General features: G+C 50.2%; 1 protein-coding gene across 1 annotated transcript in view; it reads right to left on the bottom strand.

The window, feature by feature from the left end:
* The window catches only part of LOC119965276 (short transient receptor potential channel 7-like), a 236,265-nt gene that overhangs the window by 151,224 nt on the left and 71,411 nt on the right, over positions 1 to 13,630 (bottom strand). The window contains exon 2 of the mRNA XM_038795795.1: positions 1,089 to 1,866. Coding sequence (XP_038651723.1) covers positions 1,089 to 1,866 — 778 coding nt within the window. The remainder of the gene's footprint in view (positions 1 to 1,088; positions 1,867 to 13,630) is intronic.

Below are 13,630 nucleotides of genomic sequence, written 5' to 3'. Positions count from 1 at the left end.
AATTTCTCAGCCAAGAATACATGATGTGGCCAGAAATCCATTGGTCTGTTGGAACATCTAAGCACCAGAGAAAACATTGGATGATTGACACGTCTGGCTCACCTTTTTATTGTCACAGGTAGGCTTACATTCACACTGTAATGAAGTTACTGTGAAAGTTCCCGAGTCTGGACACTCTGGCGACTGTTCGGGTACACAGAGGGAGAATTCAGAATGTCCAATTCACCTAACAAGCAAGTCTTTCAGGACTTGTAGGAGGAAACCGGAGCACCCGGAAGAAACCCACGCTGAGACGGGGAGAACGTGCAGTATCTGCAGACAGTGACCCAAGCCAGGAATTGAACCTGGGACCTGGCACAGTGAAGCAACAGTGCTAACCACTGTGAAGTTTTTGCAAGGTTAAGCTGCTTCACGTTCTGTAGTTTTAGCTATTGAAACTTTAAATGGTCTGGATCATTGACACTTTTATTGTTCTACAGTAAAAGGACTTTTTAAAAACATTGTGGGATGTTACAAATGAATGACTTTTTAAAAAGGCTTTATTCTGCACATGCAATTGTTACTATTTGGTTCATTGGTTATATACACTATATGGAGGGTCAATGGGAATGGGAGTGCCACATCTCGGCATGGGGCATGAGGAGGATCTTTTGAACTTACTTTTCAATAGGTTCTCTCATGCATTCTCTCATGATTGATGATACCTCTATACTGTGAACCATAATTGTAAAAAGCTGGTCCGACTCCAGGAAAATTGCAGAGGACTAAGACAGGCCGATCTGTGCAATGAACTGGGCAAGTTGGCCACAGCTAGCATGCACCCTTAAAAGGCTCTGGTGAAAACTGGAAAGCACAGAATGGAGTGGGAATCCCAGAATCCAGACCTGCCTACAATTTTTAAAGAGCGCCGAGTCATCCCAAATCAGTGAAAATCAAGGCCCATATTACTGCTGCAGCAGGTTCAAGGCAAATTGACAATAATGGAAATATCTCACAAATAAACATGTTCCAATGAGCAGTTTTAATCTTTATATTTGGCAGCAAAAAGGAACATTTGGAGTATGCTTAAAAGAATTAAAATGGTTTACCTTAAACTCTGTCTCAATATTGGCTAATTGTGCTAGTTCATTACTTAGTTCCAAAGATGTATGGACCGGGTCTTCACTCGATAGAGACAAATGAGTGGCACTTGCTAATCCCTTGTACGCATTCATCCTGGACCTGGAATGGCTAAAAGAATCTCGTTTTTGTTTCTCAGCACACTCGTTGCATTTGCAAAAATAGTCATGGGGTTTCTCAATCCGTGCTCCCTTCAATAGAAGTATATGTACAATCTCGTATTCCTGGCAATGAGAAGCAAGAATAACGGGAGTGATATCTTGGGAGAAACGCGTTCCATCCTCGTCGTAGGCATAGAAATCATCATCCCGAAGTTCTTGCTCAAGCGGGCTGATGGCCAAACGCTGCCCTCGAGCAAAGGCCGGATGATTTAAAATTGCTTCCACTATCCTCACATAACCTTTACTAATTGCCAGCAGTAACCCATCGCCGATCCGCGCAAGATTGTCTTTTTTCAAAAGGAGCTCGGTTACTTCTAAATGCTCATTTCCCACTGCAAGTTGTAAAGCATTCTGTCCCATGTAGTCAACGCAGTTGAAATTCAAAGTCTTTGATTCCTCCAGCATCTTGCGTACCACCGGTATATTTCCATATTCGGCTGCATCTAGAAAGCGTTCCTCTTCAGATGTCAAGTTTTTACCCCTCTCATTGAACATGTAGGCTGGGCCACGGACAGCCTGTCTCCTCCCTTTCTCACGGAGTGTAGTATGTCTCCGGTGCATGGCTTCAATGTCGCTGTTATCCAAACTACAAGAGGAAAAAAAAGACATAAAATAATACACAGGTATTGAATTTGCAAATAACAAGAAGGTATGAATAAAAAGCCAAATTGACAATTAGTATTTTGGGGGGGGGGGAAAAAGCAGTAGGATAAGCCCCCAATATAAAATGCTTAAGCACTATAATTAGGTTAGGTTATGCAGCAGTTAGGTAACTGCTTTACATCCGTGACAAGTAGTTTAGGATGAACATTGATGCAAATCTCATTTTATATTCATAAGGCAGGGTGGGTCAATAACATAGGTTCAAGGTGCAAGGGGCAAGGTTTAGAGGAGATGTGCGAGGCAAGTTTTTTTACACAGAGGGTAGTGGGTGCCTGGAACTCGCTACTGGAGGAGGTGGTGGAAGCAGGGACGATAGTGACGTTTAAGGGGCATCTTGACAAATACATGAATAGGATGGGAATAGAGGGATACGGAACCCGGAAGTGTAGAAGATTTTAGTTTCGATGGGCAGCATGGTTGGCACAGACCTGCAGGGCCGAAGGGCCTGTTCTTGTGCTGTACTTTTCTTTGTTCTTTGTCTCAGCAAACAATTCTAGAAGGTTGCTCTAGGTTTCAGATCTATTGCATTGAACGGCTGTCCGATATGTACTCAAGTTTTAAACTTTAAGCTCCTCTGATTCTCTCCTAATAAAGCTTACTTAAAATTCAGAATTGGGGAGCAGCGCTCAAGTACTGACATAGAGAGAAAGATGTGGAGATGCCGGCGTTGGACTGGGGTGAGCACAGTAAGAAGTCTTACAACACCAGGTTAAAGTCCAACAGGTTTGTTTCAAACACGAGCTTTCGGAGCACTGCTCCTTCTTCAGGTGAATGGAGGTCTATTCACCTGAGGAAGGAGCAGTGCTCCGAAAGCTCGTGTTTGAAACAAACCTGCTGGACTTTAACCTGGTGTTGTAAGACTTCATAGAGAGAAAGGGTGGTGGAGATAGAAAAAAGTAATCATAATTCTCTGATGCACTAGGATGGCTTCTAGTTAAAGTATTTCAGCACTTCCAAATCTTGTTTGAACACTTCTTCCTTCTAAGCTTGAGATGGTTTTCTCTGGCAAGCTGTCTAGCTTTTTTGCAGATTAAAGACCATTTCAAATATGTAGGGCGGGATTCTCCGACCCCCCCGCCGGGTCGGAAAATTGTTGGGGGTGGACGTGAATCCCGCCCCGCCGTCCTCCGAATTCTCCGGCCCCCCAAAAGTCGGCGAGGCGTTAATCATGCCGCCCGCCTCGGAGAATGGCGGGGACTGACGTGACTCAATGGGCCCCAGGACTGCCCGAATTCTCCGCCCTGCGATGGGCCGAAGTCCCGCTTGTTTTTTGCCGGTCCCGCCGGCGTGGATCAGACTAGGTCCCTTACCGGCGGGACCTGGCGGCGTGGGCGGGCTCCGGGGCCCTGAGGGGGGGGGGGGGGGGCACGGGGCGATCTGGCCCCAGGGCGTTCCCCCACGGTGGCTTGGCCTGCGATCGGGGCCCACCGATCCGTGGGCAGGCCTGTGCCGTTAGCGCACTCTTTTCCTACGCGTTGGCCGTGTCAGCCTTCGCGATGGCCGCCGCATTGGTGAACCCCCCCCCCCCCCCGCGCATGTGTGGAGATAACGTCAGCAGCCGCTGATGCTCCCGCGCATGCACGCCGGAGTGGTTCACGCCACTCCGTCCCACCGGGACCCCCCCGATCCGCCGGGTACGGGAGAATCCCACCCATACTAAGTATATGCCAGACACTCATTAATTTTAGAACAATAAAGCAGTTCTTTGGCTCAGCAGCAGCAAGAGAGAGAGAGAAGGAGAGTCCCTTCTGCTTTCAAGGTCTAGCTACTTTTGCCCAGCTCTCTCCGTAGCATGTCCTAAAAAGTAAGGTTAAGGGGGGGTTGTTGGGTTACGGGTATAGGGTGAATACGTGGATTTGAGTAGGGTGATCATTGCTCGGCATAACATCGAGGGCCGAAGGGCCTGTTCTGTGCTGTACTGTTCTATGTTCTATGTTCTATAACACAGGATCCAATCACTGACTGTTGTCAGCCAAAACACTGCCCCTGGCCAACCCATAGGTTGCCAGCCAGGCAATTAAACCGACTTCCTCCAAAGCTGGTTCTTAAGATTTACCCGGCGCTAATGAGTGTGTTTTCCTTTCTCCAAAAAAGCAAATCCTGGAAATACTGTCCTCGCTCGCAGGCTACTTCAGCTTGAGTCTACTACTTAAAGGCACATTCCGATTATGGGTCCACGGCCCAAAAATAATTTTAAAAATAAAATTAGAAAAATGGAAATAAAGGGAAATTAAAAGGAAGGGCTCTAACAATGGAACTTCCTCCATCACATACTCTGTATGATAACCTGCTGCTACAACTCAACTGCCTCTGCTCACCTTTGCCACTCAGCACAAACACTTGTCTATTTGTTTCTCTCTCCTTCCTCCTTCAAGACTGATCATGAGTCTTGTGCCCCATCTAAATGAAAATATGAAGGTCTGATCTCTGGAATATACACTGCTCCTCTCGCTCACATATGCAAGCACCCGCATGGAAATCATGATGCCTGGTACTTTACAGAGTTTGTAGAAGGGGGCAGCATTTGGGCCAATCACTGAGCACAACTGATCAGGAGCAAAGGAGATGGAAATGAATTCTTAGCAACAAGCTTTATGGAGGGCAAGATGCACAGATGAAAACTTGCCAATAAGAAAAGACTGACAGATGCATTTCAAGACCTACATTAATGCATTTGACTGCCTGCCAGTAGCTTGCGTATACAGTGTGAAGGAACTGACCCGCAACCCGTGTGGAGTTTTTGCAAATTCTATCCATGCACTGCAATGGACCCAAAACAATGTGGTCATTTCTATGCAGACTGCTGTGAGCCTCTCATTTACAACAATTGTGGCAATAATAGTTTTGATGGACATTCAGACTGTTCAGTTGTTTTCAGGCTTTGAGATCCATTATCTCCTACAGCTTACCAAACTGATGGAGAGCACGGACAGAAGCTCTCAAATCATATATCACCGCCACATAGCTGTGGCACTTGAAAAAAGAAAATTCTGTTCTTTCTCAAGATGAAAATACATCTGATTATCCTGCAATCTTGAGCAATGCCAAAAAGCCATCTGGACCATACGGCTCCAACCATTGTTAAATTGTTGAAGTCTGCAGTGGGACCATTTCTGTTCAGAGCTCCACGAGGTCATTCATTATGTATTTTTCAAGTGCCCTCTTTGGATGTACGTCAGCCTTCTGCCACCTAAGTTATAGCAAACCATTTAATATGAACAATCAAGTGCTGCCAAGTTTTCAAATCACTTGCTTCTGGCCAGTGGAACAAAGGCATCAGTTTGAATTTAGGTAACATATTTGGCCCCTCAGCTCTTAACTCACTGATAATGCCAGGCAGTGACACTCTCAGGGCAACAAAAACAACGAATATGCTTCAAATAGGTGATTTCTTTCAATAAAAGCATGTATACGTTTCTGAAAAAATAAGCATAGCAAACAGAATACTATTAGGTATGAACTTTGGCTATCTAATAGAATATTTGTAATGTTCCCTGCACCAAAGTGTCTCCTTCTCCTCCAGTATTTAGAGGTGTTGTGTTGGAGGCTGTTCGGGGGAGGTTTACTAAATTGATACCTGGAATGAGGACACAGTGGACAAACTGGGCTTTTTTATGCTGGAGTTAAGAAAAGTAAGGGGTGACTTGATTGAAGTATATAAGATCCTGAACAGTCTTTGATAAGGTGGACGTGAAAAGGATGTTTCATCTTATGGGTGAGTTTAGAACTAGGGGGTACTGTTTTCAAATTAGGGGTCGGCCTTTAAGGTGTCAGAGGGTTGTGAGACTTTGGAACTCTCTTCCTCAGAAGGGGGTGGAGGCGGGGTCATTGAATATTTTTTCTCAAGGAGGTAAATAGATTCTTGTTAGGCAAGGGAATCAAAGGTTATCAAGATGTGATAGTGAAATTCAAAATAAAAGCAGGTCAGCCATGATTCTATTGAATGGCAGAGCAGACTCGAGGGGCCGAATGGCCTCCCTCTGCTCCTATTTTGTGTGTTCGTATTGAGGAGGCTAACTGCTCCATCTACTGTAACCAGTCTCACCTTGTTCTCAGCGTATGTAAACTTCAAAATAAAGTATAAATCACAATTAGTTTCAAATATGCATTCTGAAAAAACATCCACACATAACTGTCTTTTCTAATTCATGGTCTGATTCTTTTAACCATTGATTCAAGGCAATTGAATAGAAGAGTTAATGGAAAGAAATCTGTTGACCAGCAATAGTCGCCAAGCACTTAAATACTTTAATTGGCCATTTATGCAAATGCTTTTATTTCAGTGAAAAGTACTTTGGGGTGGACATTGATAGAAATCTAGTAGTTTAATTTATGGGTCTCGGGAGCCATATACTTACAGGACTGCATTAAAAAGAAAGAACAGCGAGACTAATTCAAGAGATAACTCTGGGTTTCAGGTCTATTGAATTAAGCTGCTGTCCCATGTGAACCCAATTTTCAAATGTAATATTGATATATTAAGTTTTAAGAGCACTGTACTCCCCTGGTTTTCTCTGAATTAAACTTTGAATTTTGAAACAGAGAGCCAAGCTCAGGTCCACAGGCACAGCCTGCCATTGTCAATGGGTAAGGACAGTGACAGACCTGTCGATGTAACTTGGCTTTGCTGCCCTAGCATCACACACTGCGGTGATGGAGTTGAGAAAATAATTAGTGTGAAAAAACTGCAATCTGCAGAAGGCTCAAAAGAGTCATTAGTGGTTACAAAGCTAGCTACATTTTTATTTTATTTGAATCCATTATCTTCTCATTAAATATTTTTAGACTGAAATTCCATCTCAGCTAAATCGTTTCCACTTTTAAAGTGAAGTCTTCCTCCTTATTATCCATAAACATTCTCTAAATGATATGGGGTCTATTTGTGATGAGTGGCAGGCTAGATTTTTTTAAGCAAGCACAATTAAAATTAAAATTTTAATTACTATAATGAACACAATTGTCATTGAACAAAAGACACGTTTAACTGAATGTCACTGAGCGAGTTCTTTGCTTTGCCAGACACCCATCAGTGTAGCTCAACATTGCTTTGTGTCATTCTCAGCCAGTCCTTCACTATTATTTCACACACAAACTACTTTTCTTCATTCCATCCAAATTTGATATATATTTTAATGTACATCTATAATATATGTATTTCATTATTGACTGATAGGCGGAACTAACTGGAGGGCAATTAAATCTTTGTTGAACTGACAGAATAGGAATCAATGTGTTCCAAAATAATTGAACGGTTGAGTCCTGAAAGCAATAAAAGCTTAATAGAACTCTGAGGTGCTGTTCTTCAAGTTTCTAGAGTTCAAAATTTCAAATCATACTTTCTGTCCCAATTATTTTCAGAAAGCAGTTGACGGTAAGGGTTCTGCTATACCCATTTACACCTCATCAAAACCCACTGTTGTGTAGTTTCTTTCTCATGACTAAAATGCTTTGCCTCGCTCTTTCATTACTTTTGTCATTTAATCTCTCCCGACTTCTGAAATGTCTTTCGCATCCCTCCCCCTGCTTCTCGTCGCTAATCTCTCCAGCCCTGACAAAAGGTCATTGACTTGAAACATTGCTGGGGGGGGTGGATTTACCACTCCCCCCCCACGGAAGTGCGTTTTACTGCGATGGAGGAGGCTCGTCATTGGCCCAAGGTGGGACGTCCTGGTCCCGCCGATATCTATGGCGTTTTGCATGGCTCACCTGTTCCACCACTGGGGAGCCCCAACGCCGGGGGTCGTTTACGACGGGACCAAAAGATCCCGCCAGCGGGAAGGGGCGGAAAATCCTGCCCATTGCCTCTGTTTCTCACCCCACAGATACTGCCTGACTAGCTGAATATTTCCAGCAGAGCACAGAAGGAAGCCATTTGGCCCATTGTGCTTGTGCCAGCTCTCTACAAGAGCAACTCTGCAAGTCCCACTTCCATGCCTTTTCTCCGTTGCCTTACAAATTATATAACTTCAGAAGCTTGTCCAATTGCCATTTGAAAGTGTAGTAGTCACCACTCTATATATCACATACATGAGATGTAATACGGTAAGGCTCCTGTACTACAGATACGGGGGTAGATCCATGCCTGCTGGCTCCGCCCTATAGGCAGAGTATAAATGTGTGGGCTCACCGAGCTGCAGCCATTTCAGCAGCAGCTGCAGGAGGCTACACATCTCTCCTTAATAAAGCCTCGATTACTCTCTACTCTCGTCTCGTCGTAATTGATAGTGCATCAATTTATTAAGTACAGATGTGTAGCCTCCTGCAGCTGAGATTTTACAGCGATGGACCTCCGCCATCAAGCCAGATCGCCTGCAGCTGCACCCTCAAGCAGACAACGCTTTGTCAGCCTTCGCCCACTGGCTAGCTTGCTTTGAAGCCTACATCGGATCTGTGATGGAACAACCCTCAGAAGCACAGAAACTCCAGATTCTGTATACACGGCTGAGCTCCGATATCTTTCCCCTCATCCGGAAGGCACCCACCTACGCTGAGGCCATGGCACTTCTGAAAGAGAACTACACCCAGCAGACCAATAAACTCTACGCCAGACACCTCCTGTCCACGCGGCATCAACTCCCCGGTGAGTCATTGGAAGATTTCTGGTGTGCCCTGCACGCCCTGGCGAGGGACTGCGATCGGCAGGCAGTTTCGGCCGTTGAACATTCCAAACTCCTAATCAGCGACGCTTTTGTTACTGGCATAGGGTCAGCGCCGGCCCTAGGGTTGCTGGCGCCCCGGGCAAGCTGAACTTCGGCGCCCTTGGGGGGGGGGGGGGGCCGAGAGGGGGGCGGGGCCGAGAGGGGGGCGGGGCCGAGGGGGGGGGCGGGGGCGGGGGGGGCAGACCCGAGGGGGGGGTGGACCCGAGGGGGGGGGGCGGACCCGAGGGGGGGGGCGGACCCGAGGTGGGGGGCGGGGGGGCGGACCCGAGGGGGGGGGCGGGGGGGGGGGCGGACCCGAGGGGGGGGGCGGACCTGAGGGGGGGGCGGGGGGGCGGACCCGAGGGGGGGGGGGTGGGGGGGCGGACCCGAGGGGGGGGGCGGGGCGGGCGGACCCGAGGGGGGGGGCGGGGCGGGCGGACCCGAGGGGGGGGGGCGGGGCGGGTGGACCCGAGGGGGGGGGGCGGGGCGGGTGGACCCGAGGGGGGGGGGCAGAGCGGGCGGACCCGAGGGGGGGGGGAGCGGACCGAGCTGGGGGGCGGACCGAGGGGACGGACCGGGGGGGGGCGCCCTGGGGGAGTGCGGCCACACTCGGGGAGTGCGGCCACACTGGGGGAGTGCGGCCACACTGGGGGAGTGCGGCCACACTGGGGGAGTGCGGCCACACTGGGGGAGTGCGGCCACACTGGGGGAGTGCGGCCACACTGGGGGAGTGCGGCCACACTGGGGGAGTGCGGCCACACTGGGGGAGTGCGGCCACCGCGCATGCGCTGGTTGGCGCCGGCCCAACTGCGCATGCGCGGGACCCGAGTCTGGCGCCCCCTAGCACATGGCGCCCCGGGCAACAGCCCGAGTTGCCGGTGCCTTGAGCCGGCCCTGCATAGGGTCGGCGTTCATCCGACAGCGCCTCTTAGAAGGGGTTACCCTCGACCTCGCGGCGACTAAGAAACTCGCGACCTCACCAACGGTTGCCTCTCGTAATGCACAAGCGTACGCTCCCGACCGAACGGCCTCCTGGACACCATGGACTCCATCAGCGACCACCCCATTGTGGAACCCACCAGTGACCACCCCAGCCAACCCCAAGCCTGCGCCACATGGCAGCCAGCCAACCCTGGGGGACCCAAGTGCTATTTCTGCAGGCAGACAAAGCACCCCCGGCAGCGGTGCCCGGCGCGGAGCGCATTCTGCAAGGCCTGCGGGAAGAAAGGACATTTCGCTGCCGTGTGCCAGGTCTGGTTGATCGCCGCTGTAACCAGGCCCATTGGTCCTGCAACCCCCACGTGTGACCCGTGGGCGTCGCCATTTTTGAGCCCGCAACCCACGTGCAGCCCGTGGGCACCGCCATCATCCTCGCCTCAGACCTCGTGCGGCCCGTGGGCGCCGCCATCTTTAATGCCGCCCATCAAATGCGCCCCGTGGACGCCGCCATCTTCTTCGCCTCAGGACCCCTGCTCGTCGGGCACCTCATCAGGCCGCTCATCACCTGCAACCGCCGCGGACCAGCCCGGGGCCTACCAACACCAGCTACACCTCGCCTCCATCACGATCGACCAGTGCCGGCCGCACAACCTTGTAACCGTGTCGACGACGGTAAAGGTTGATGGGCACAAGACATCCTGCCTTCTTGACTCCGTGAACACAGAGAGCTTCATTCACCCTGATACAGTAAGGCGTGCTCCCTCGTGGTACACCCCATTACACGACGAATCTCCCTGGACTCCGGATCCCACTCCGTGGAGATCCGGGGGTACTGCACCGCCACCCTCACCATCCAGGGCGTAGAGTTCAGCGACTTCCGGCTCTACGTCCTCCCCAACCTCGAAGCACATGGTCGCCTTTACCACTTCCTTAGGGTTCCCTTCGGCGTCACTAATGGGGTCTCGGTCTTCCAACGGGAGATGGACCAAATGGTTGACCGGTACGGACTGCGGGCCACCTTCCCGTACCTGGATAACATCACCTCCTGTGGCCATGACCAGCAGGACCGCGACGCTGACCTTTCCAAATTCCTCCACACTGTCAAACTCCTGAACCTTACGTATAACAAGGAGAAGTGTGTGTTCAGCACCAACCACTTAGACATCCTTGGCTATGTGGTGCAAAATAGAGTTCTAGGGCCCGACTCCGATCGCTTGCGCCTCCTCATGGAACTCCCACTCCCCCACAGCCCCATGGCCCTCAAACGATGCCTGGGGTTCTTCTCATACTACGCCCAGTGGATCCCTAACTATGCGGACAAGGTCCGCCCACTCATTCACTCCACCGCTTTTCCCCTGACGGCCGAGGCTCACGAGGCCTTCAACCGTATCAAGGCCGATATCGCAAAGGCCGCAATGCACGCGGTCAACGAGACGCTCCCCTTTCAAGTCGAGAACGATGCATCAGTCTTCGCTCTGGCTTCCACCCTCAACCAGGCAGGCAGACCCGTGGCATTCTTTTCACCCACCCTCCATGCCTCCAAAATTTGGCACTCCTCCGTCGAGAAGGAGGCCCAAGCCATCGTAGAAGCTGTGCGGCATTGGAGGCATTACCTGGCTGGCAGGAGATTCACTCTCCTCACTGACCAACGGTCGGTTGCCTTCATGTTCAACACACAGCGGGGCAAGATCAAAAATGATAAAATCTTGAGGTGGAGGATCGAGCTCTCCACCTACAATTACGAGATTTTGTATTACCCCGGTAAGCTCAACGAGCCCCCTGATGCCCTATCGCGAGGTACATGTGCCAGCGCACAAGGGGACCGACTCCGGGCCCTACACGAGGCTCTCTGTCACCCAGGGTCACCCGGTTCTTCCACTTCATAAAGGCCCGCAACCTACCCTACTCCATTGCGGAAGTCAGGGCGGTCACCAAAGACTGCGAAGTCTGTGCGGAGTGCAAACCGCACTTCTACCGGCCAGGCCTTGCGCACCTGGTGAATGCCTCCCGTCAATTCTGAACGCCTCAGCATGGATTTCAAAGGGCCCCTCCCCTCGACTGACCGAAACACGTACTTCCTTAACGTGGTTGACGAATACTCCAGAATCCCCATCGCCATCCAATGCCCCGATATGACGTCTGCCACAGTCATCAAAGCCCTCACTACCATCTTCGCCCTGTTTGGTTTCCCCACTTACATCCACAGCAACCCGGGATCCTCCTTTATGAGTGATGAGCTGCGTCAGTTGCTGCTCAGCAAGGGCATTGCCTCGAGCAGGACGACCAGCTACAACCCCCGGGGAAACGGGCAGGTGGAGAGGGAGAACGGGACAGTCTGGAAGGCCATCCAGCTGGTCCTACGGTCTAAAAGTCTCCCAGTTTCCCGCCGGCAGGAGATCCTCCCCGATGCCCTCCACTCCATCCAATCGCTACTTTGCATGGTGACTAACGAAACCCCCCATGAACGTCTTCGCCAGGAAGTTCACCTCCGGGGTTTCACGCCCAATGTGGCTGGCAGCTCCAGGACCCGTTCTCCTCCGCAAGCACTTGCAGCTCCATAAGGCGGACCCGTTGGTCGGGAGGGTATAGCTACTCCATGCAAACTCACAGTACGCCTACGCGGCGTACCCTGACGGCCGCCAAGACGCAGTCTCCCTCAGTGACCTGGCACCAGCTGGTTCCCCACCCCCACCTCCCCAGGCGCTACCCTTCCTCCCCCCAGTGCACCTCACCACAGCCCCCGCTCCAGGACGATCTGTCCTCCCCTTGGTCCCACCCGGGGATGAAGATGAGGTCTACACGCTCCCGGAGTCACCGGTAACCGAACCGGCGCCTACATCACCACTGGGCTGCGCCGCTCACAACGGAGGATCAAGGCACCCGACCGGCTAAATTTGTGAACTTTCCCCAAAAATGTACACTTTAAAAATGCTCACGTACATGTAACTAGTTTTCCCACCACCTCCGCTGGACTCTTTTTTAACAGTGGGTGAATGTGGTAGTCACCACTGTTTGTATAAATGACATACATGAGATGTAATATGGTAAGGCTCCTGTACTACAGGTACGGGGGTAGATCCCTGCCTGCTGGCTCCGCCCAGTAGGCAGAGTATAAATGTGTGGGCTCACCGAGCTGCAGCCATTTCGGCAGCAGCTGTAGGAGCCCACACATCTCTGTGTAATAAAGCCTCCATTACTCTCTACTCTCGTCTCGTCGTAATTGATAGTGCATCAGAAAGGACACAATTTTCTGTTTTTATTTGATTTGCAGTGTGCAATGCAAAAATGCTTAATGTGTTTTTCTGGTGTTATTTTATTTTACAAGGTTTGTTATACTATATCAAAATTATACATTTTCAAATTTGCATTTCTAAATCTTTGACATAGATTTTGTGGTAGGAACAACAGCAAAACTGTCAGTATTTGTGTCAGCAACTGTCGGAAACTGACAGCAACATCTGGAGTCCATATATGCTCAATTAAATACAGAACTCCAAAACTTGCTGTCAGTGATTCTATGCTTCTCTACAGGGTGCACAGATTTGAGGTGTGTGTGTGTGTGTGTGTATGGGGGGGGGGGGGGGGGGGGAGGAGGAGGAGATGGTTGCAGTGGGCGGCAGGGCTAACTTGCCAGCATAAAGCATGTCGCTATAGCAGCTTGTTAAGCACTGATTGGATCTGATTGAAAGAAGCTGACTTTGAATTTTCCCGTCTGCCTTCAAGCGGTGAGGGCCAGGTTAGGTGCCTGGAGGTAACCTCTCAGTAGCAGGCTTAAGGGTAAGTATTAGGAAGGCATAGAAGCCTACCCTGCCTGCCTGGTTTCAGAAGCATTTGCAGGCCACCCTGTAAAGGGGTTCTCTTCCCGTTGTGGTGACCTGGCTCCAAAAGCCATTTCTTAAATTTAGATTTTAAAATGTTGAAGAGTGGGCATCTTCATCCTGAAGTACACTCTCTCTTACTTACCTTCCATTACAAATTGCTGTTTCTTTTAGGCTGGTAGGCCTCTGGCCCTCCGGCTTTTAGAGCTTGCCATCTTTTATTGCTCAGTGAGCTGTCCCTGGGCCAAGTAAGGGGATGCCCCAGCAAATAGCACAAATATACGCCCCCCCT

This window comes from Scyliorhinus canicula, chromosome 4 (assembly GCF_902713615.1).
Source record: "Scyliorhinus canicula chromosome 4, sScyCan1.1, whole genome shotgun sequence".
Taxonomy (NCBI): Eukaryota; Metazoa; Chordata; class Chondrichthyes; order Carcharhiniformes; family Scyliorhinidae; genus Scyliorhinus; species Scyliorhinus canicula.
Note: the sequence above shows the minus strand (reverse complement) of the source record. Positions and strands in the feature narration are given on the sequence as shown.